Source organism: Balaenoptera musculus, chromosome 5 (assembly GCF_009873245.2).
Source record: "Balaenoptera musculus isolate JJ_BM4_2016_0621 chromosome 5, mBalMus1.pri.v3, whole genome shotgun sequence".
Classification (NCBI taxonomy): Eukaryota; Metazoa; Chordata; class Mammalia; order Artiodactyla; family Balaenopteridae; genus Balaenoptera; species Balaenoptera musculus.
In genome coordinates this window covers 74,338,753-74,364,199 of record NC_045789.1, presented here as the reverse complement: position 1 = coordinate 74,364,199, position 25,447 = coordinate 74,338,753, and the positions used below count along the sequence as shown (strand labels likewise).

At 39.8% G+C, this 25,447-nt stretch overlaps 1 protein-coding gene across 14 annotated transcripts in view; it reads left to right on the top strand.

Annotated features, from left to right (window-relative positions):
- The window catches only part of LIMCH1 (LIM and calponin homology domains 1), a 345,245-nt gene that overhangs the window by 286,986 nt on the left and 32,812 nt on the right, over positions 1-25,447 (top strand). For 12 of the 14 annotated variants that reach the window (XM_036852624.1, XM_036852621.1, XM_036852623.1 and 9 more), the window contains 4 exons: positions 2,453-2,671; positions 15,192-15,282; positions 16,463-16,626; positions 20,312-20,417. In XM_036852624.1, coding sequence (XP_036708519.1) covers positions 2,453-2,671; positions 15,192-15,282; positions 16,463-16,626; positions 20,312-20,417 — 580 coding nt within the window. Of the gene's footprint in view, positions 1-2,452; positions 2,672-15,191; positions 15,283-16,462; positions 16,627-20,311; positions 20,418-24,953; positions 25,029-25,447 lie in introns of all 14 variants that reach the window. The other 2 variants (XM_036852622.1, XM_036852615.1) reach the window with 1 other exon arrangement.

Here is a 25,447-nt window from a genome sequence, read left to right as displayed (position 1 = left end):
CCCTCACATGGGTGAGGATTTTCACATCCTAGTATTTTCCCTCACATGAGGAAGTGCTCATCCTTTGTCTCAAGCTATGTTGACTATAAAGAAAAATCAGTTCTGATTGTCCCTGCACACCACATGGGTTCATGATAGAAGACAGGTGGAATTCATCAGTAGCAGACACGGACATGTGACTGTAAAGAAAGTTTACTAAACTAAACTAATTGAGCAGTGGGGTGCCATGTATCTTCCTATTGAATTTCAGAGGGAACCAAACCACACTTTCTGACTTTTGCTTAGATAACTCTGAATGTATCTTCGAAATCTGTGCCTTAGGCTTTGATGAAGCAAAAGAAAAATGTCCTGGCTGTCTCATCTGGGTTGAATTGAGATGTTTATCCCTCGAAGGGCAGGGGCTGTGTCTTTGTTGTTCCTAGCTTCATCCTGAGAGCCTGGCATAGGTGCCTAGGCACTCAGCAACTGTTTATTGTATTAGGCCACCTAAGTACCTCAGCAGCTGTCCTTCACCTAGGGCTACTCATCGTGCAGACTCGTGCACACACAGATACACACATGATCATATGTGCTCGGCAGGCCACCTAAGGACCTCAGCAGCTGTCCTTCACCTAGGGCCCACGGTGATGCACTGTCTGAGATTTCATGAAGGAAGGTTTGACGTTGAGGTGGCCCAGCACAGGGATAGGGAATACATTTATTTAAGTTGGTATCCAAGGCAGCTGATCAATTAATCCAGATGTCCACTTCCTATCCTTAATATAAACAGCACAATGTGATCATTTAAACAGAAGAATTAGGATAGATGACTTCATGGCAAGACTTTGGCCCTGAGGAAACCCAGTCCCTTGCCATTGTGGCAAGACAGTGTGGAGGCCTCAGGAGAGGTGGATTGAGGAACTGGATAGAGATCCTTTTAGAGCTGGGGCTCACCAATGAGCCCTCAACTCATCATAGGTCTTGATGGTTGTCAACCCTGTTCACAGCCCCACCATTGAGTGGGTGGGCCCACGTGTATGGTAGTATGTAAATGGAACCGTTGTTGCCAGATAATGCCAGAACTGAAGCTAAGGGGTGCGTGTGTGTGCATGTGTGTGTGTGTGTGTGTGTTTGTTTTCTTGTGGGGAGGAGGTGGGCACGGGAGACAGGGAATACAGGCTCAGTTTCTTAGTACAACAGATTTAAGAGTAAAGGAAGAGCAAGTAAAATGGTTTAAGGCAGTGTTTTCAAACTGAGAGTTGCCACCTGTTGCTAGGCTATGAAATGAATTTAGTGGTTTGGAATCAGCATTCTTTTTTTTTAAAAAAAAGGAGGTAGAATAGAATACAATGTTTAAAACACAGCCTAGTGCATCACACATAAAAAAAGGTAAATATTATTTTGCAAAACTTCGTTTCAGTTATCTTTACGTGTGTGCGTTCAGTTGTGATTTCAACTTCATGGATCACAGACAATAGATATACAAGCCACTGACTTAGGGTAAATAAACTATAACTAGCATCTGCCCTTCTATTATTCCTTTTAAAAGATTTTAGAAGGTTTAGTAAGAAGAATAGCTAATATTTACGTACTTACATGTGTCAGATTACTGTTTCTAAATTCTGTGCATATATTAATCCGTAAAATCACCATACAGCATCATAAGGAATACTATTATAATAAAGGTGAGGAAACCGAGGTTGAAGATTACATGGCTGTTAAGCAAATAGAGCCAGGACTCACTCTGAGGCCGTCTCACTGCAGAGCTCCTTTCAGGACCACGCTACATACTGTCAGACCTTAAGACAGAGATTTCTAGATGCCTTTTAAATAAGCCAAACTAACCACCCTCACTTTTCTTCTTGCTCCCACCAACCCTCCCTAGACATGGGTGCAAAGCAAAAATATTTTATGTGCTGGGCCTCTTTTTTCTTGAAGAAACTGGGATGGTCAGGTTAACTAGAATAGGAATTTACTGTCACATAGCATAGCACCAGGTTCCCTGCCCTCCATGATAGCTTCCAAAAAGTACCCATTGCTCCCGACCATGACAGGATAACCTGTGAAATATTCCTGATCTAAGATGAGCTCCGCCTAATTAATACGCTAATCAGAAAAAAAAATCTCAAAGTTGTGGATTAGCAGTCCAGAAAGTAAATGAAAAATTACTGGAACCCAAATATGCCCTTGATTTTCTATACGCAAAATAAAAACAGACCCACAGTAAGGTGAACATGATATGTATTCTAACGTGAAGCAGCCTGAGAAGGCAGACCACCTTTTAAAGAAGCCTTCAAAGATGGCATTTAGAGGAGCCCTAGTTTCTAGAACTGACCGAAGCATATAAAAGACCTTATTCTTTGTTAGACTATGATTATTTAATGCTAATGATTTAAGGTGATTCTGAACGTGTTGTTTTGTTATAGTCTTTTGCTGGGGAATAGCATGTTCTTGTTCATTCCGGTTTTTACAGGTAGATGGGAAAGTCACCATGAATGGAGAGACGGTTCACGGTGACGAGGAGGAAAAGGAAAGAGAGTGTCCCACGGTGGCACTTTCCCCCTCGTTGACCAAATCCCAGATGTTTGAAGGTGTGGCCAGAGTGCATGGGTCCCCCATGGAGCTGAAACAAGACAACAGTAGCATTGAGATCAACATAAGAAGCCAAGTTTCTCTTCCCCAAGAGCTGACGGTAAGAAGCAAACTTTTTTTTTTTCCTCTTCGGGATAATTTCAATGTGAAAGAATCTATTTAAAAAAAAATAAGTAGGTCTTGATAATGATAATTCTTCCTAAGAGGTGTATTAGTTTGCTAGGGCTGCCATAATGAAGTGACACAAACTGAGTGGCTTACACAACAGATATTAATTGTCTCATAGTCCTGCTGGCTGGAAGTCCAAAGTCAAGGTGTTGGCAGGGTTGGTTCCTTCTGGTGTCTATGAGGGAGAATCTGGTCCTGGCTTCTGGTGGTTTGCTGGCAGTCTTTGGCGTTCTCTGCCTTGTAGATGCACCACCCTGATCTCTGCCTTCATGTTCACATGACACTCTCCCTGTGTGTTGTCTGTGTCCAAATCTCCCCTTTTTATAAGGACACAAGTCATACTGGATTAGGGACCTACTCCACTCCAGTATGACCTCATCTTAATTTAATTACATCTGCAAAAATCCTGTTTCCAAATAAGGTCACATTCTGAGGTAATTGAGGTTAGGACTTCCACATATAAATATGGGGGAGGACACAGTTCAGCCCTAACAGAGGAATATAACAGAAGGTGTCATGTGTTATGAGTAAAAACCTTTTTCTTGTCCCCCTGTGATTGGTGTCTAGTGTTATAGAAAAAGAAATAAATCTCTGAAATACCTTCATTTCTGTTTATTCAGGACCCCATCAGACTTGTTAAAATAATTTGAAAATAACTGGTGCCACCAGAACCTCACTTTCCATCCCTGACAATATGTATAAAAGGGTATCTTTCTTATTAGTTTTAAAAAACTCATTAAAAATCAAATTAATTTTTTTATTGGTTTAGCCCCTGAAATCCAGTGTAATTAGAAGTACTATTGAATGGCCAAGCTGAAAAATGTAGGGTAATTCAAGAATAGCAGAAGAGAGAACTCAAAATAACATTAGATTTGCTTATTTGGAGTATAAAACGTCATCAAGATGATTACACTTTTTCTTAGATCTCTCACCAGGGTTCGTGCTGGTTTTGCTGATCAAACCCCAGCTGTCAGTACCACAGATACAGGCCGGCTTTTGGGGTAGAATCGGACTCTGTTCAGCCTTATCTGTTCTCACCAGAGGCTGATTTCTGCGGTTTTAATTTATAGTGTTTGGGTTGGAATTATAAAGGATGGGGGAAACTGTCAAGATTTTTTCCCCCAGCACCTAGAAAAGTTTGGTCCAGAGGGAAACTTGTCTTCCAGCTCCAGGGCTAAGTTAAATGACCCAGCTAGCTAAACCCATCCAGAGGACTAGATATTATTTTTCTTATCTCCAGGATTTGTCTTTTGAAGAATAAAATATGTGTTCGCAGAGGAGTTGAGAGGATTTAATTCTTCCTTGCAGTGCTCAAGCCCTAGAAAGAGATTCAAAGTGGAATAGACCAAAATAACTTCCTCACCATGGTAACATGTTTGCTGGTCTCTAGGAGAAAAGTTTTGTGATCAAGGCACAGGCTGAATCCCTCAACCTGGAATTTAATTCTACTTTTCATTTGCATAAATGTTACCACCTCTGAAGAGTTCTTATGAGTTATCATGAGATGGAAGACTGAGTTCTGCTAGGAGTGTGGGAACTTTACTGGTAGAGTCAAGATGAACTTATGCTCTTAAATTTAAATGAGAAGTTCCCCCAATTAATTAGACATTGCAGTGGTAGGATTGCTTTTCTGGGGCAGTTAGTAATTCTGTTCTTATTTTTCTTTTGCTGTACTTAATGATGAGTGTTTCCTAAGTTCCCTTCATAAGTACCTTTCCATGATTCAATCTGGTTACTCTGTCCATCAGGCCACAGGCCCTTTGCACATACTGTTGAGCACAGTTCTTTGTCCCTGTACTTTGGAGAAGCAACAGTGTAGGAGCCACACTGGTCCCATAACAGAGGTACACAGGGCTTAGTCAGGCCCAGTAGATTAATTCCAAGAACAAATCCTAAGGGCTCTTGCTATCAGGCACGTGTCCGTTCTCTACCTTACCGCTGCCCTCTGACCATTTTGTTGTTGAATCTGGGGGAACACTGCCCTTGGCGGAATAGATTTTTTTACCAGCAGAAGTTAAAGGAATAAGTAAAGAGACCAGATGGTATAAGGTCTAAACTTCCCACACCAACTATTTAATCTCTCTTGTTCGAAGCTTCTAACCCTTTGGGGAGAAAGCTTTATCAATCCTATATGGAATCGTAAACAGAAGAAAAGGGGGTTTTATTTGTTTGTTTTGGGGTTTTACTAAACCTCCCTTAAAAAATACTCATTCTCAATAATTACTAATTTTCTTATTTTTACAATGAGCAACATAAAAAGAAAATAGCCTATTGTCTCTTACTGCCAGGCATTTTCCACTTTAACAGTAGTTGTACTGCTACACTCTCTAATGGCAAAGAGAAGATGGATTGAAAGATGTCACATTAGTTACATTGCCCCAAAAGTATCTTGTTTCAAGAGAGGCAAAATTAGATGATCTGAAAGAAATCATGTTATTTCAGAAGTTTATACGGTGTAACAAGGAAAGCCCTAATCAAAAGGTAGCCTTGTGGACTTTTTTCTGGAAACCATCCTGACCCTGGGCAGCCTGAGGTCTAATCTCATGGAAGAGCCTGGGAGTCCCTTACTCTGGAAAAAACTGCCTAGTTAGGAGTGATTTCTAGTTCAATAAAACCTAGTGGTTCTGAAGAGGTCATAGCATTTATTTACCTCATGTCTAGTACTTTAGGCTCTTGAATTAACCATGTCAGGGGCTACTACGTTATTTTCTGGGTAGATAACTACCTGTATGTATCAGACTTCGAGCCAAGTTGTTAGCTGCACTTCATGAAATTTTGGCTAAAACACTCTTCATACTCGCTTACGACACCAAAAGTTTTCCATTTAGAATGTGTTATCCTAAGAGCCGTTTTCTTTTCATTAATTAATTAATTTATTTATTTGTTTTTGGCTGTGTTGTGTCTTCGATGCACGTGGGCTTTCTCTAGTTGTGGTGAACGAAGTTGTGGTGCACGGGCTGAGTTGCTCCACGGCATGTGGGGTCTTCCCGGACCAGGGCTCGAACCCGTGTCCCCTGAATTGGCAGGTGGATTCTTAACCACTGCGCCACCAGGGAAATCTCCTAAGAGCCATTTTTTTTTTTTTTAAAGCGCTCCTGACTTATTTATTTATTTATTTATTTATTTATTTTATTTTTTTTGGCTGTGTTGGGTCTTCGTTTCTGTGCAAGGGCTTTCTCTAGTTGTGGCAAGCGGGGGCCACTCTTCATCACGGTGCGTGGGGTTTCACTGTCGCGGCCCCTCTTGCTGCGGAGCACAGGCTCCAGACGCGCAGGCTCAGTAGTTGTGGCTCACGGACCTAGTTGCTCCGCGGCATGTGGGATCTTCCCAGACAAGGGCCCGAACCCGCGTCCCCTGCATTGGCAGGCAGACTCTCAACCACTGCGCCACCAGGGAAGCCCCTAAGAGCCATTTTTAAACCTACTCCTCGTTTTACTTCCTTCTCCATGTTCCAAGAAAAGCATTTCTTGACTGTGTTTCAGCCAGTATATTCCCATTGAAACGGTAGAATTCATTGGTCATGGCAAAATATGGTGACCAGCTTAAAACAGGAGGCTGCACTCAACAGCTTCCCAGGCCTTTTAACCAGCTTGCGCTTGATCTGCTCTTTCTAATTCATTTGTCCCATTCTGTGGGGCTGTCAAAGGAATAGTGTTCTTCTTTTTAAATAGTGTCTTTCTTCCCAAAACTGCATTCCCGACAGATATACTTTTTACAAAGGAGTAGCCTCACCCACCACTAAAATGTCACAGTTCCTTCAGGGTGAGCTGGAACTATTCAAAGGGCACAGGACCAGTAGGCAGGAGCATTAATTCAGACGGAGAGGCCGAGCGGCAGAGAAGGGTGGGCACCACGCTGCAATGGGCCACGGGGTGTGAGGTTGGAGGGTCAGCCTCTTGGGTCAGCATGACCACTTTTGTGTATGACGTCATGTCTTCAGTTTCCTTCTACCTCATCTTTCTCATTAGAAACTCTTGGGACCATCAACTCTTACTTTAGAAATAGATCCTAAATTAAGTTTGGCTTGTTATTAATTTTTAATACTCTGGTTATATCTATTGAGACCAACAAGCTCCAGATCATCCTCAATTGAATCACCTTTAAGGTAATGAGATCATGATAGCAGTTGTGCCGATGGTTGTCTGTTACCTGATAAGCATGAATAAATGACCTACTCTATGGCCCATTTTTGAAATTGAAAAAGAATCGCATAAACTTGCTATGAGAACAATTTTCATAAAGCAACTAGCAAAGTATATAAAATAATATTTAATTAAGTGCTAGAAAACAGGGTTAGAAGCCTAGAGGGACATAAAATGGCAAGGAACAGGTAAGATCATTGTAGGCTGGAGTTAGTCTAGTTGGGAAGGTTTTATGTGAGACGTTGATTTTGAAACTTGTAGGATTTGCATTGGAATGGAGGGGGGAAGCAAGCTGTTCCACATGTTGCGACTAGCGGAAGCAAAGACCCCAAGAGGGGATCACAGGGCTAAGAGGTGACGAGGGTGACTAGATGCCATACACTCCAACCAGAGGGACCAGGGCTCCCACGGCCCCTGCCAGTTATCCTTGAGATATTTCCCAGTAGAAATCTAACACTCACTTTTGTTTGCATTTTAAAATATTGGCTTCTGTAAGAAAATCATATCATAGCACAAATACTAGACTTGTAGAATCCAAGATTGGAAAAGAATTTGGAAGGTCTTTTAATCTAAGGACTAATTTATCCTGTTTAGTGACCTACAGAGAAATGTCTCCCTTCAAGATAGTCTAGTGTTTTCTTGATCCACTCTGAGCTATACTTGTCTTTGAATCTCTTCCTGCCTCGTTGTTGCCAAAAATGACCCTTTCCTAAAATACCTAAAGTACCCCATGCACTAGGTCAAAGGTCAAACCCCCCCTGAGCCTCAGTTTGTATTTAAAATAAGGATAATGATAGTATAGGCATCTAATGGTTATCGTGAGAATTCATATGTATAGAGCATTTAGCATGATGTCACAGTGACTCATAGAGGTGCCCCTAAGTTAGTTTTAACATTGTCATTCAACCAATGGGAGAAAGAAAGTTACCATCTATTTTTCAGAACCTGGAAGGGTGATAGGTGCAAAGTTTTTTAGGTTAAGTAAGGTCATCAAAATCACCATCTTGAACAGATGTGAATTTCAAACAAATGAGATGAATTCCACGTCGTCTTCCAACTCAGCCCGTCAGTAGCTCCAGCTGTAATTCTCTAGGAAGCAAGCAGACATGAACAGCTTTTTCCAGAAGACGATTGCCCTTGCAGATGCTCACATGCTTCTTCCAGCAGCTCATTTTGGTTCTCCTATTATTCACTCTTTCCCAAGTCTGGCTTCCTTCTGCCACCTAAACCCCCAGGACTCTCACCCGTTGACCTCCTGTCAGCGCCCTCTTGCCAGCTCATTCCAACCGATGTCCTGCACGCCCTCCGCGCTGGCGGCACCCTCCCACCAGGTCTGTGGCAATTCTCCCTCATGGACCAACGGCCAAACTCAGCTCTGAGGTATCTAAACAACTTCATCTGCGTTTCTCAAACTAAGTAACAAGATATTTCCACCTTGACAAAGCTCTAGGCCTTCCTCTTGAAAATTCAGTACTTCACTAATGTTTTCTGATCCAGGAAAACAGACAATCAGATCTTTCTTGAAACATTTCATTTTGCAGTGAGAGCAGGGTGAAGGCATTTGAGTAGGTGCTGTTTTCCTTACCACTGTGACCAACTGCAGATTCCTTTTAGATGTCAAATGTCAACAGACATTTCTCTAGAAACTGTTTCTACACTCCATCCAGAAAGTAGTTGCAAGAGCATTAGATTTAATACTCTTACTAAGTCATTAAAGATATTTAGATATGAAAACGTTTACAGACTTCAAGATAGTATACATGAGGAACAATAAAAAAATCAAACCTAGCCCATCTGACCTGGGTCAGACCCACACATTGTTAGTTGGAGAAGTTTAAGGCAAAAGAAAAAGTTAAGGAATGGAAAGGCTGATTCGCCACGTAGATCCTCTTTCAATCCAGTGAAAATAGATATTTGGTGATACAAAAGCAAAAAGGGAAACACATGCATGCATATGTGGCACCTGGGTCCTGGTGCCAAGACATAATAGACTGATTTTCCCAGGCTTGCGTCCAGATAAGTTCTTCAGGACTGGAGCCGGAAAATCAGTCAGAGTCACCGAATAGCAGCTTAGGTAAGGACCTTGGACATCACACCTTCCAACCCGTAGAGGTTAAATGATCAGTCCAGCCTCATACCTCCTCTGTCCTAGAAAACAGGGCCACTCAGACCCTGGGGTCTCAGGACCATTTCTCCTCTCCTGCTTCATATTTCCAATTCATTCCACAGAGACCGCTCTCTGGCTGGTTCACCAGTAAGGGTCTTGTTAAAATGAGCAGCCCAAAGCCAGGTAGATCTGTGGCTAGACCATGTCCCTCTCAAGCCAGGAAACTGCCACCTCCCACCTGTGGCCTCAGGGCTCAGTCTGGCACCAGGGCCAGTTTGGATGGTATTCTTAGTCAAGGGGACGCCAACTCCCGGCTTAGGCCCCTGTAACCTTTCTGTGCTCTCATTCATTCATGTCCAGGGATCTGTTTTTATCTTCATTCTTGAGACAGTATTACCAGTTGGAGAAGGGAAGGCTTCTCCTCTTTTCAGCTGTAACCAAAGGAAAGTGTGGGCCATAAAGCACATCTTCCAGCAAGACAGGTTTGTTTCAGGCAAATCTCTGAGTCCATCAGCACTGGTTAAAACTGCCAATTTTGAACTCATTTCCTTTGAAGTAATGATGTGAGTACAAAAGTAACAAGACTTCAGAATGGAGTATCAGGCAGAAGTTAATTAAACTGGCTTTGGGATTTCCCTTGATTATATATAGTCTATATATATATAGCAGAATATAGAAAACCATAAAAAAATATAAACTAGTTATTACTCCAGCCGCTCAAAAATTAAGATTTTTTTAAATGTGCATTCTTCTCTTTTTCTCAGTGTATATAAAATATTTTGGGGGGGCTCATGTTATTCAAATTGTGTTGTAACTTGCTTTTCCTCTTAATTTATCCTGAATATTTTGTTAGTAATAGCTTGATTTTGATGACTAGTATGCATTTAAACTAAGCTTGACAGTATAAATTTCATAAATAATGCATCTAACATTTGCTTCCCTATCATGGGTTACATGTTGGCTCTATGTCAGATACCATGCTGGGTCCCTGCCCCCCTCAGAACCTGGACTGGATCAAAAGCCCCAAGATGGGGTGATGGCTGGGAGTGGTCTGGTCTCAAGCTGCCCTGGGAATTGGAGACTTGGCTAACTTGCCCCCTGTCCCAAGAGATCCCGGAGAGTTCTCATCTTTTGCATAATAAATGGATGAGAGGTAGAATGGAAAGGATGAGGTAGAATGGATGAGAAGGAAAGGACATGGAAATGGCAGTTTGAATCATTTCAGCAATAAACTTGGGACACTCAGGTTCTGGATTGCATCTTATGGGTCAAAACCTTTAAATACCTGGGGAGAAGTTGGCAGTGGGTGTGACTCCAAGTCCAGATGATGGAGCATTGAGGTTACCAGCACAGGTCAGGGTTCCTACCTCCCCTACCTACTAGCAGTGTGACTCTGGGTAAGTCACTTAGCCTCCTGGGCCTCAACTTCCTCACCTGTATAAAGGGAATCATATTGGTGCATACTTTACAAGCTTGCTCTGAGGACTAAGGAAGATAATCCACATCAAGTGCTGACATGTGGGAAATCTAGTAAATATTGACCATGGCTACAGTGACAACAGTGTATAACCTTTAAAACATAATTTTAAGGGAAGATAAATTGGGTCATCTGGGAGTTCAGTATTTGAGTGTTAAGCCACATAGATATGCATCCAGAAACATGAGTATTCTTGAAAATCGAAGTTCTGCATTAGTCATGCATAAGTAAAATATTACTGAAATGAGGTGTGCCAGTAAAATCATCCTTATTGAAGTAGTGCTTGAGGACTTTGTCTCTTCTGCATTATAAATTTTGTCTAGGGCTTCCCTGGTGGCTCAGTGGTTAAGAATCCGCCTGCCAATGCAGGGGACACGGGTTCGAGCCCTGGTCCGGGAAGATCCCACATGCCGCGGAGCCTAAGCCCGTGTGCCACAACTACTGAGCCTGCGCTCTAGAGCCCGTGAGCCACAACTACTGAGCCCACATGCCACAACTACTGAAGCCTGCGCGCCTAGAGCCCGTGCTCTGCAACAAGAGAAGACAGGGCAATGAGAAGCCCACGCACTGCAACAAAGAGTAGCCTCTGCTCGCCACAACTAGGGAAAGCCTGCGCACAGCAATGAAGACCCAATGAAGCCAAAAATAAATAAATAAAATAAATTTTTAAAAAAATTATGTCTAAAGGACTTCATGAATTATCTTATTTCATTGATTCCAAGGGGCACACTTGCCACATTTGAGCATCTCTAAATCAGGACATGTCTTTTTCTTTTCAGGATATGTCTTATAATCAATAGTGTGTCCTATTTAACAGGCAGTTTGTTTTCTTTCTTAGTAGTACCTAAAATAATACAACTTAAACTTGATGGCATCTAAGATTTAATAAACTATGTCCATTTCTTTGTTCATGTTTGGGCTGGGAGGGCTTTGGCTCAGTTTTTGTAGTTATTTATTTCCAGTCACTGGAAACACCAGTGTTCTCAAGACCATCATTCATCAATATTTAACTGCAGATTTGTTTCCCAGCCTCAGATAGTTTTCCATAATCTAATCCATTTGGGGAGAAAACCGAAAAATCAGTATTTCAGACAGTATTTTATATATTAAAAATCAGTATCTCTGACAGTATTTATATATTAACATCATAAAACAAAAAATACTATGTATTAATATTTCTATGTGTGTGGGGGGCAGTTTAAATTATTAAACCCAGCTTATTCTGTTGTAATACTAGGCTGGTGGGTCTTCAAAGGCTACTCTCATGTCAGTTGTTCATATAACAGTGTACACACACACACACACACACACACACACACACACAGAGAGAACATATATATGTAACTTCACTATAATAAAAGAGACTTTGGTTTATTTAACCATTTCCACTCATTAAGTCTCTTCAATTCAGGCTTCTGATGTATTAAAAAGTTACAAAATCCATTAAGTAATATAAATATGATGCTTATTTCCTTCCTAGGGTTTTAAAGGTGCATGTTAATTTAATATTATGTTCTTCCAGAATTGATACACGGTTATCCATCATTAGAAAGTGCTCATCTAGTTATGAAGATGTCAAAACCACCCCATCCTCCAAAAGTAAAAGCATATCTTTGCCACTAGATGCTATTATAAAATTCTTTAGCAGCTTGAAAGGCTAGTGGCTTAAAGTTTCCTTGTATCTTTTTTTTTAACTTTGAAAATTTGCAAATAATTTTTTTACAAATTTTTTTCCATTTTTTTATTGTGGTAAAGTAAAACATAAAATTTACTATCTTAACCATTTTTAAGTGTACAGTTTAGTAGTATTTAGTACATTCATATTGTTGTGCAACCATTTCCACCATCCATCTCCAGAACTCTTTTCATCTTGCTAAACAGAAACTCTGTACCCATTAAACAATAGTTCCCCATGGCCCCCTCCCCTCAGACCCAGGCAACAATCAACAATCATTTTACTTTTTTTTTCCCCTTCACGTTTCCCCCATGCCCCAGCCTCTAGTAGCTACCATTCTACTCTCTGTTACTACAGGTCTGGCTTTTTTTTTTTTTTTTTTTTTTTTTTTTAAACCTTTGGGTTTATTTATTTATGGCTGTGTTGGGTCTTCGTTTCTGTGCGAGGGCTTTCTCTAGTTGCGGCAAGTGGGGGCCACTCTTCATCGCAGTGCGTGGGCCTCTCACTATCGCGGCCTCTCTTGTTGCGGAGCACAGGCTCCAGACGCGCAGGCTCAGCAAGTGTGGCTCACGGGCCCAGCTGCTCTGCGGCATGTGGGATCCTCCCAGACCAGGGCTCGAACCCGTGTCCCCTGCATTGGCAGGCAGATTCTCAACCACTGCGCCACCAGGGAAGCCCCAGGTCTGGCATTTTTTAATTTTAATTTTTTAGATTCCAGATATAACTGAGATCATGCAATATTTGTCTTTCTGTGTCTGGCTTATTTCACTCAGCATAATGTTCTCCAGGTTCAGGCATATTGTCGCAAATGACAGGATTTTTTTCTTTTTAAAGGCTCAATAATATTCCATTGTATATGTGTGTATAATATTGATATTTGTGCATATAATAGTAATATTTATATATCAGAATATATGAATAATATATACATATATACATGTTTTCTTTAGTCATCCATCAACATTTAGGTTGTTTCCATATCTTAGCTATTGTGAATAATGCTGCAATGAACATGGGAGTACAGATATCTCTTCGAGATACTGATTTCATTTCCTTTGGATATATATATACCTAGAACTGGAATTGCTGGATCATATAATAGTTCTATTTTAAAGTTTTGGTGAAACTCCATACTATTTTCCATAATGGCCGTACCAATTTACATTCCCACCATCAGTATACAGTGGTCCACTTTTCTCCACATTCTCAACAACACTTGTCATCTTTTGACTTTTTTTTTTTAATTTATTTTTTGGCTGCGTTGGGTCTTCATTGCTGCATGCAGGCTTTCTCTAGTTGCAGCGAGCGGGGGCTACTCTTCATTGCAGTGCACAGGCTTCTCATTGCGGTGCCTTCTCTTGTTGCGGAGCACAGGCTCTAGGTGCGTGGGCTTCAGTAGTTGTGGTGCACGGGCTTAGTTGCTCTGTGGCATGTGGGATCTTCCCAGACCAGGGCTTGAACCCATGTCCCCTGCATTGGGGACCACTGCACCACCAGGGAAGTCCCTCTTTTGACTTTTTGATAATAACCATCCCTAAAAGATATAAGGTGATATCTCACTGTAATTTTGATTTCCCTGGTGATTAGTGATGTTGACCATCTTTTCATATACATGACTTCAGTTGGCCATTTGTATATGTTCTTTGGGAAAATGTCTATTCAGGTCCTTTTCCCATTTTTAAGTTGGTTTATTTGATGTTTTTTGCTATTGAGTTGTAAGAGTTCCTTTTATATTTTGGATATCAATCCCTTATTGGATGTATGATTTGCAGATATTTTCTCTCATTCTGTAGATTGCCCTCTCATTTTGTTATTTGTTTCCTTTGCTGTGCAGAAACATTTCAGTTTGATGTAGTCCCACTTGTTTATTTTTGCTTTTGTTGCCTGAGCTTTTGGTGCCAAATCCAAGAAATCATTGCTAAGACCAATGCCTAGGAGATTTCCCCCTGTTTTCTTCTAGGAGTTTTATGGTTTGCAGTCATACTTTTAAGTCTTTTATCCATTTAGACATTGATTTTGGTGTATGGTGTAAGATAAGAGTCCATTTTCATTCTTTTGCATGTCGATATCCAGTTTTCCCAACAACATTTACAAAAAGCCTATCCTTTACCCATTTTGTATTCTTGGTGACTTTGTCAAAAATTAGTTGACCATAAAAGTATGGGTTGATTTCTGGATGTTCTGTTCCATTGATTTATGTGTCTGTTTTTATGCCAGTACCAAAGTGTTTTGATTAATGTAGCTTGGTAACATAGTTTGAAATCAGGAAACGTGATGCTTCCAGTTTTGTTCTTCTTGCTCAAGATTGCTTTAGCTATTTGGGGTCCTTCGTATTTCCATATGAATTTTAGGGTTTTTTTTTCTATTTTGGTGAAAATTGCCATTGGAATTTTTATAGGGATTGCATTGAATCTGTAGGTTGCTTTGGGTAATGGGGATATTTTAACAATATTAATTCTTCCAATCCATGAATACAAGATATCTTTCCATTTCTTTGTGTCTTCCTCAGTTTCTTTCAGAAATTATGGGGGGGGGTGGAATATGAGAAGTTGGGTAACAGAAAGTTGTTGAGAGCCCAGAAAGGGAGAGAACTTCAAGAATAAAATGCACAATACTAAGAGCCACCAGCATCTGTGCTGAAGACAAGCTACTGAGAGGTTAATTGCAACTTGAAAAAATTAATTTTTTCACTGGTGATATGACCCTAAGCCAACTGTAATGGCATTTGGGAGCAAGAGAGTGGTAACTATGATTTTGAAAAATTGATAGTGAAAGGAAGGAAAAAGAGGCAGTCAGAGGAGGTGGGGAGGTAGTGGGGTTGTGTGCCCTCGTAAGGTGGTTCTGCTTCAGCACTTATGTTCTCCTTCACGGAACGTCTCCTGCCAACAAACCCAGCCTTTCACCACTGGAAATAGAAAAGAGTGAATTCATATAGGCAGCTCACCTCGTTGGCCTAAAAATTACTACTGGAAAAAAGAGAAAGAAATCCTTTACCTTCTAGAACCTTCAAAGGGATAATGTATTCAAGGTGGAAAAATATCTTTTTTTTAGGCAACCACTGAAGAAACTGAAGCAAACAGTCAAGAAGATGAGAATGATGGTGAAAAAACAGAAAAAGGGAATACAGAAGTTGCCTCATCAGGTTTGTTTTTATAACAGACTAGTTTTAAGATAAAGCGTCATAACTCTTAAGATAATGAAAATAGAAAACGTAGTGAATGAGGCTCTGTAACTGGTGTGGTTGTGCTGCCACCTAGTGACTTCCTGGGGGAAATTCTGACCAAGTGATTTATCTTGCTGTAAAAAAAACAGGAACCCATGCATTTTTGCTACCTTGTTTCGTTTTGGTTTTTTTGAAAGTTTATCTCTATCATCATAAAAGAGTTATATTTCACCAAATCAATAATGCTAAAAACTGAGGGTTATATTTAACACACAGTAACAACAATAGATAAGACAGATTAAAAATATATCATAAAAATAGATGCTGAAGTGGTAAACCCAATGAATAGTTTGAAAGAATAAAGTAATGCCACAAATATGAACAGTGAGTATGAATAGAAACCCACTCTTCCCTAAAGTAATATTTCTCGATATTTTTAACACATTTTTTTCTTTTGATAAACATGAAAACCTGTCACCCTCTTCTAATACCATGTTATTTTTAAATGGCATTGTAAAGTAAATTAAAAGTCATTACTAAAAATTTTAGCGTATACTTTTTCAAATTAGACTGTACCTCCACATTCTGATATGCCCCCTCAGGTGGTGACTTTTCCACCCACTTTAGACTGTACCAAATCGTTCTTTGTATATCTGAGAACACTTAATTTTCATTGCATTATATTGATTTTAACCACACAATCCTTAACACATTCCAATTATGAAAACATGATGTTAAAAAGGAACATTGTAATACAAAAGGAAGAGTCAGGCTGCCCCTCATTTGGAAAGAAATTTGAATAGAAATTATCTATAAATGTTCACCCATCCAACCCACCTCTCGTCATATTTCCTGTCAGCATTTTGTTTCATGTAGTGTTATTCGTATGTAAACTGGGACTCTTATTCAGAGCTTAAGTTTTTCATAGTGGGGTTCTTTGATGTGTTTTATGTTGCTTGATTTTTTAATAATATCATGAAAGAGCCTAGAGAATTCTAGTACCTGAAGCTCTTCTGTACCTCTCATCACACTGTAATCCAGCTCCATGTTGCCCCAGGCAAGATATGTACTCAGTGTACTTCCTGGCGTGGCAGGACCAACGAGCCTTTATATGGTTTTCATCTTGTTCTTTATGTTTCTGAATGTAACTGCATTTCAGAGCCACAGTATTTTACATCAACTGTGACTCGATCCAGCCCGACCGTGGCCTTTGTGGAGCTTTCCTCCAGCCCCCAGGTGAAGAACGAGGTGCCAGAAGAGAAAGACCAGAAGAAACTGGAAAATGAAATGAGTGGAAAGGTGGAACTGGTGCTGTCACAAAAGGTGAGGTGGACTAAAGCCGTTAAGTCCACGATTCGCGTGGCTTCATGTTGCTGCCGGCTGCTATGGTGGCACCATTTTGTAATGAAGATTTATTTTCTCACCTGATCTTGTTTCCTACCTTTGATCTGTATTTTTTTTCTTAATACAAATGTAATACATGTTCATTGTAAAAAAAAAAAAATGTAACTACATATAGAAAGATGTCTGTGTTAGTCCACTTGGGCTGCTATAACAGAAAACCATAGACTTGGTGGCTTCATAAACAACAGAAATTTATTTCTGTCAGTATGGCGGCTGGGAGGTGCAAGAGCAAGGTGCTGACAGTCAGCGTCTGGTGAGAACCCACTTCCTGACTCACAGACGGCTGTCTTCTTGCTGTGCCCTCACTTGGCAGAAGGGCCAAAGGAAGCTCTCCTGAGTCTCTTTTATACCATCAGTAGTCCCATTCATGAGATCTTCACCCCCATGACCTAATCACCTCCCAAAAGACCCAGCTCCCAATACCATTACCTTGGGGGGTTAGGGTTTCAGCATATGAATTTTGGGGGGACACAAACATTCAGCCTATAGCTATTTATTTTTAATGTCTATTCACAGTGATATGCATGTAAATATGTAACAAATCTATCAAATAATATGTGTAAATATACATAAAAATATATAAATAAAAAATAGAGAAAGAGCAAGAGAGAGAAAAAGTCACTGAAACCTACCTCTCTGTTAATAATAAGTGGTATATATAGTCTTTCAGCATCTTTTAAAATGTATTTTAAATGGCTAATTTTTAATTATGAAGAATTATATACACTTAAAAGAAAATTGTAGTATAGATATCTGTTATAAAGCTTTGCAGTTAGGTTTTAGTTTGCCGTGCATGAGCTTGCTTATTTGTAACTTACTCCATATTCTCTTTCCGATATTTACCTATTTTACAGTAATGGTACTTCTGATGCCTCTGAACTTGAATAACAAGGAAACTAGAAAATTATTATTCTGATATAATGGGTTTTAATATCTTGTTTCTATTAAATTTCTTCTTTGTTTGGAGTCTCATCTCTTTCATATTAATTTAGTTTGTTTTCAGGCACAGTCTAAAAGTCATCTTTTGTACCTGTTGTCCTCAACCTCGGTGACCCTTTAGAATTTAATGCATACCAGGTCATATAAATCTCAGTCTCTGGGAACAGGGCTCAGGCATCTGTATTTTCAAAAGCTCCCCAGGTGATTCTGATGGGTCACCAAGATAGAGAACAACTGACTTGCGTACTGGATACTTTATGTGATGATATTCCAACTTTAAACCTAAATTTGGATTTGACTTTAGAGTGAAAAATTTACCACTTCTAGTTCTGGTTCATCTATCATCTACTCAACCAATAGTGGCTGTGCACCTACTATGTGCCAGGCACTCTGCAGACACTGGATATTCAACAGTGAATAAGACACAGCCCCCGGCCTTAAGATGCTGAGAGTGCTGTATGCCTGGTGGAGCCCAAAAATGCCTGCTTGCCTGATACCTTTTGGGGATTTCAGACTCTAGCTACTCCCCCATTTTTATACATAGAGAATTAGAAAATGGTCTGGAGGTCTGAACAGAAGAACCTTACTGTAGGAAAAGCGTTGGGGGCAGACAGGATTTCCTGCCTTTGCAGGTTGTGCCTGATCTGCATTACACTTGTAATCTATTTATTTATTCTTCTTGCAAATTGACCTTTTTTCCTATGTAAATATAAAATGAAAGGAAAACTCTATAACATTCCTAGAAAAAATATTTTTAAAATCAAACAAAATGAATACCATAACATAAAAAATATTCATCTGCATTCCTCATCTGTGTAACCTCGTCTATGTGATCCATCTTTGGGCCCCCAGTGTCATGGCTACCCTACTATGGAAAAAATTGTTTTCAGGGGTTCTTAACTCTGTGTATGTGTGTGTGTGCACACGCGCATGCTGCACGTGTGCCCACACGTGTACATGCACCATGGACCCTTTGTCTATCTGGTAAACGTTATTCTCAGAATAATATTGTTTAAACCATAAAATACACAGCATTACCAAGTTTTCCTTGGTATCAAGTAGTACGAAATATGTATAACCACATGACTTCTTTTCTGTGGACTCCAGGTTAAGAATCTCTGCTAGATGATTAGAAAATGGAATAATGGTCTTTGAACCCAATGCTTTTCACACCATGTGAATTTCTCCTTTTCTCCTTTCGCTACTTTACAGTTAACTTTTAGAGAAAGAAAGAAAGAAAGATGATGACAATGGTTGCAACAGCTTTTATTTTCTGACTTCACTTGAGAGTGTTACCTTTATAAAACAAAGTACCAATGCACACAGGCCGACCTTTTACATAGTGGGTATTTTGAGCATTTCTGCTGAGATTAACTTTTTCATTTACAACCAGGCATTATCTGAAACATATTTTTGTCAATTCCACTGTGGAGGAAATGGTATGAGCTTAAGATTCGAGGGTTGTCAACTTTGGTAAATCTAGGCCTTAGGTTTTGCTGCATGTTTAACACTGAAGTTCATTTGGACATCTGGTTGACCTCTGTAATGCAGAACAATTAACTATTTCCTTCAAGATTCCATTAGGGTTGAATATATTATTCATCAAGAAAAATAGAATCTTACTGAGGAGAAATTCTAGACATTAAATCATCCTGAGGACCAAATAAGAGATCAGCTTATGATGAAACAAGCGCTCTGGAGCCTCTCTCGCCCACTGGCCATAAAATTAATCTCTTCATGGCCACCAGCCAGTGAATCAGAGAAGATTCTGTAAGCAGCTAAAAGGACATCGGAACTGATACAACCACACTCCTCATTCCGATCTCTGCTCAGAGTCTGTTGACTCTTTATTTTGGTCGTTAGTTTGGTTATCTGGTCTTTCAGCAATCAGTTGATTAGAAGCAACAAATCGGAAGGAGGGTGTTCTACCAAAGGCCCTTCCGATTGGGGAGAAACAAAATAAAATTAAATAGCAATAAGAAGAAAAATCTGTTTTTACAAAGCAAACATAAGAATTTTTAAAGCCTGTAATTTTGGATCTATTTACCATAAGGTCATGTGGTCTAACATGCCTCAAAAATCCCCTAAGGGCATCATCGCTATGGCACTGTTTGATATAATGGTTATTTACAATAATGCTTCTTTGCCAACAAGCACAGTATATTGTCTTTAATGTACTTTGCGTAAATTTGTGTGTAGGGGGGTATGTAGTGTCTCAAGAATAATGCCCATTAGAAGGTAATATTACTTTAATATTTAATACTTACATAGTAAGATTTTTTTAAAAATCTTATGTGGAACATCTCACTTCCTGACATTACAAATTCAGTATTATGTAGTACCAAGAAGAGAAACTGTGATTGATCCCAATAAGAAAATGAGACAGAGTGATGTATTATCTCAAAGATGGAATATTGTCCTCTGAGTTTGAAGAAACATGATCATCAAATTTTTATGCTCTAGTTTGATTTCTCTGAAAAATTGACCTCTATATTAATGTAGAAAAGCATGAAGGGGTTTGGAGAAGGGGCAAAATTTTCCATTTACAATTTAAATGTTTGGGCTTATTGACTTATTGTAGCCATGGATCCTTAAATTTTATTTCACCTGTGCATTTATTAATGGACAATACTTGTAATATTTATGTCTGTTGCCCATGATCCAGGTGGTAAAGCCAAAATCTCCAGAACCAGAAGCAACCCTGACGTTTCCATTTCTGGACAAAATGCCTGAAAGCAGCCAATTACCTTTGCCAAATCTCAGTTCTCAAGGTAAAAAGATAGAAATGTTTTGTTTTAGTTCTACGTGTTCTGCTGGGCCCATTTGTAGTGAAATAGTCTTCATTTTCAAGGCAGATTACTTCCTTTATGTTGATGTACCTTTAGCCATTGGGTTTGCCGGAGTCCATGATGGCTGAATTAATCACTTCAGAATGGAGGTCTGGAGCTACAGTCTCTATTTGGCTTAGCCAGGAACCCCAGCTGCCAAGACCGTTTTGTCAGCCAGGCACAGTAGGCACAGTAGGGCCTATACAAGGATTTGATACCTGAAAATAATTTTTATTGGCTCTTAAATATTTTAAAAATTACAAAATAAAAAATCAATAACTTTAATAAAGAGTTTATGATCTTAATATTATGTCAACTTCATTAACTGTTAATTATCTAGTCTTCCTAAAATACTCATTTAATTTGACAGTGATTTTGGAAGAAAGTCAGATTTTCTTGCCCCATAATAGTTCCTGGCTGTGCATGATGATTACCAAGAAACATTCATGATCATAGGTTAAACGTGTTACTCATAGCCAAAAACTTTAATCTTTCCAAAAATTCTTTATAGTTAGAATATATAGTTATATGGAACACATATGTATAGGCTGAGGATAAACCTTAATATATTTCATATGTTTGATACATTTTATTTTTTTTAACAACTTTATTGGAGTATAACTGCTTTACAATGGTGTGTTAGTTTCTGCTGTATAACAAAGTGAATCAGCTATATGTATACACATATCCCCATATCCCCTCCCTCTTGCGTCTCCCTCCCACCCTCCCTATCCCACCCCTCTAGGTGGTCACAAAGCACCGAGCTGATCTCCCTGTGCTATGCGGCTGCTTCCCACTAGCTATCTATTTTACATGTGGTAGTGTATATATGTCCATGCCACTCTCTCACTTTGTCCCATGTTTGATACATTTTAACATGTTTGGTATAATGTAGGGAGGGATGGCCTCAAAAAATATGGGAGTTTAGGGCCTATGAAGGTCTTAAAATGGCAATGGCCACTGCAAACTCCCCAAGTACCTTTAGGCCATGTATAGGTTGTGAATTCACCCCTTTCCTCTTTAAGAGCCCAACTTGAATCCCTTTATCTTGGTAAGAACCCCAGGCGCCCACAACCACCAGAAAGGAGCCTGAGGGATGTGAACGGTGGGGGGATGGGTCCTGAGGATTCCACGATCCGTAGGGACTGTGCTTCACAAGAGACAGACCACCGGGCTTTACTGGTATGAGTTCTCTCTCTTTACTGATGTGATGTGAAAACGGCTAGAGTTCAGGAGGCAAAAACTATAAGGTTTCTTGTTTTTCTTTTTTAATGTGCTTTCCCCAGTACACTTTATAGATCTATCAGTCCAGGCAAAGAGAGGATGTACAGGGTCATTGTGGCTGGGGATTTATTGTTACTTTTCTTTTCAAGGATGGGCAGCTCTTTGGCAGAATGCTATTTGGCTTCCATTAGTCTTTGTTGACGGCTGGGAGATAAGTTGGGCTCTATCTACATAACAGGAAGTACTCGGGAGGGAATTAATTGGTACAGGTACTGATGGTCACTAGCTTCTTAATGTGGAAACAAGTTCAATACTGTCTTCAAAGCATTTGATTTAAATTCGTCAGCCCTACTGTCCTGAAGGGAAGTGACGAAAGTAAATTCTCCTAACTGGGCCAGCAATTGGTCACATTTAGATTTTAATTCTGCCCTATTTCTAGCACTTTTTAATTGTGTATATAAGTAATATAGAGAAGAAATAGATATTTTAAGCCATATTAATTAGTTTTATTGTCTTAGGTATTTTTACATCTAATTATCTGTTGTAAGGCATTTCGATTTTGTAAAATGTGCTGTTGAATTAAGGGACTTTACTTCATGCTTTATCTAAGGTGAATGAAAAATAAAATTCAGTGGCACTAGAGCATTTCCAAAATCATTCTTCAAGGTGGGATTATATTTGTCATACACCCATTCCATACTCTTGTCTGGCTCATGGAAGCTGTAATTACAGCTGCAGGCTCTGGAGACAGAAGGCCTGGCTTCAAATTCTGGCTCTTCGAGTTCTAATCTGCATGATCTTACCCACCAAGTTCTCTCTAATCTCTAACTGTCACCTGTAAACTGGAAATAATAACAGTACCAACCTCATAGGGCTGTTGGAAGAATTAAATGAGATAAACCAAAAAAAAAAAAAAAAGCATTTAGCTCAACACCTGACCTAGAATAAGCACTACAGTATCATCTAGTAGCTGCAGAACAGTTGCAGTAAGAGTAGAAGTATAAAGCAAGGTGCCAGGCAGGAATAAAGCATTCTTAAATGCTCTCCTTAAAATAGGAGTATTTATATTGTAGAGACATAGCAGTAATTTTCAAACCTGAGATGTGGCAGGGTCTCCTGCAGGATTAATTAAAACACCACTCTCTGAGGGTGTGGAGAAAAGGGAACACTCTTGCACTGTTGGTGGGAATGTAAATTGATACAGCCACTATGGAGAACAGTATGGAGGTTCCTTAAAAAACTAAAAATAGAACTACCATACGACCCAGCAATCCCACTACTGGGCATATACCCTGAGAAAACCATAATTCAAAAAGAGTCATGTACCAAAATGTTCATTGCAGCTCTATTTACAATAGCCAGGACATGGAAGCAACCTAAGTGTCCATCATCGGATGAATGGATAAAGAAGATGTGGCACATATATACAATAGAATATTACTCAGCCATAAAAAGAAACGAAATGGAGTTATTTGTAGTGAGGTGGGTGGAGTTACAGTCTGTCATACAGAGTGAAGTAAGTCAGAAAGAGAAAAACAAATACAGTATGCTAACACATATATATGGAATCTAAGGAAAAAAAAATGGTTCTGAAGAACCTAGTGGCAAGATGGGAATAAAGACACAGACCTACTAGAGAATGGACTTGAGGATATGGGGAGGGGGAAGGGAAAGATGTGACAAAGTGAGAGAGTGGCATGGACATATATACACTACCAAACGTAAAATAGATAGCTAGTGGGAAGCAGCCGCATAGCACAGGGAGATCAGCTCGGTGCTTTGTGACCACCTAGAGGGATGGGGTAGGGAGGGTGGGAGGGAGGGAGATGCAAGAGGGAAGAGATATGGGAGCATATGTATATGTATAACTGATTCACTTCGTTATAAAGCAGAAACTAACACACCATTGTAAAGCAATTATGCTCCAATGAAGATGTTAAAAAATAAATAAATAAAAATGAAAAAATTTTAAAAACACCACTCTCTGGACCCCACCCATACAGCGTCTGATTGTGTAGGTCTGGGCTGGGGCCGCAGTATTTACATTTCTAACAAGTTCCCAAAGGTGATGGTGATGCTGCAGATCCAGGGACCACACTCTGGAAACCACTGGCTTGAAGTATGTGTTTAAATTGTGCACCAAAAACATCGCTGGTAGATGTAAAAATAACATTAATACTTGTTTGGAGTGTATAAAGTTCCTATCTTTCAAGAAGCAAAAGGCCTCTAATAAATGTAGTCTTAAGAGACATGATTTGTCTTTAATTGGGGGTTGGCGGGGGAGTATAGGGCTTTGCCCAGCTATAAAAAGTCAGCATACATTTAAGTGACTGGTCAGAGGCTGCACATCTAGTCCAAAGAAGCTGTAGGTTCAGGATCAGGAATCCTGGAGCCATACCTAATATTCTCTCCCCAGGACAGTGAGGACGCCATCATCTCCACCAAGTCGTCTGTTTCTCGACTGCTCAGACAGGCTACTGCAGACGTGCTGGGGGCCCTAGTGGTGCTCCACAGATTTCCCTTAAACATACACATGTGCATAAATAGTCTTTGAATACTCTGAAAACATTCATAAAATAACATTTAAAGAGGACAGATTTCCTTTTCTCAACTGTCTCCCAATAGTAGAAACATATCTTGAATTGATGTTTCAGGAAAATATGTGCACATTTTTAAAACCAATGTCTTTATTTGCATTGAGAATGATGACAGATGAGCATAGCATATAGGTTAAGGATGCAAATGCTTGCCTTCAGCTTCTGTCTGCTTGATGCCACCCCATGACAGATACACACATACACATCTTTTTTACTACACACGTATATAACTGCCACCACAGACTTCCATAATAACATTTATAAAGGGTGTAAGAATAATTGAACTCATCTCTGCTGTCTTTTATACTTTTCTAGTGCTTTCCAAAAGCAATGTAAACTGTGCATTTTGCCCTTACATCACACATCATCCCATCATTTTGAGATTCAGCATCTTAACAATATCACCTTTAAGTATGAGCTCCTAAACTCCTACCCAACACCAAACAATAGCATAAACTGGCCCATCTATGAACTTTTGTCCACATCTTCGGGTTTTGTGTGCATTTTATTGAGATATTTTGTACTTTGGATTCTTTCACTCTCAATCCTTGTTCTGATGACAGCCGAACCTCCATTAGTACTTGGGAGTGTGGTTCTGTTCAAGTCTCAGCCCTGTTTTCATGGTTTTCTATTTGTTCTGTTCTGCCATCTGATCTAGAGTCGCCTGGCACTGCCAGCGTTCTGCTGAGAGTTCAGAACTCTTGGCGACGTTCCCAGTTTTTCTCCCAGTCAGGTAAAATGCATACTGGGGAGCTCTATTTCTTTTTTGCAAAATCCATGTTGTGGGCAACCAATTATATCTGGTACTTTTCTTCATTTCTGATTCCAGGGGCACACAGTTAGCAAAGAGCTGGTTCATTGATATCAGTACCAGTTATCAGTACCAAAATTGGGGGAAATTCGCAGAATTTTACTTTGATTTTGAAAATCCAAAGAAATAATATTCACCTCTTTCTTTATGGTCTTCTTCTTCTTTTTTTTTTTAAACAAAGATTAGAAGCATTTACCTGGAACTGGTAACGGTCCTCTTGTTAACTGTGTCACCTTCTCTACTTCCTGGATGACATCTGGCCTCTCTCTGTGTGATCCTTCTCTGTGTCAGACAGTGAGGGAACTGGTCAGTCAAGCCAGAGTGCAAGGTGCCTTAAAACG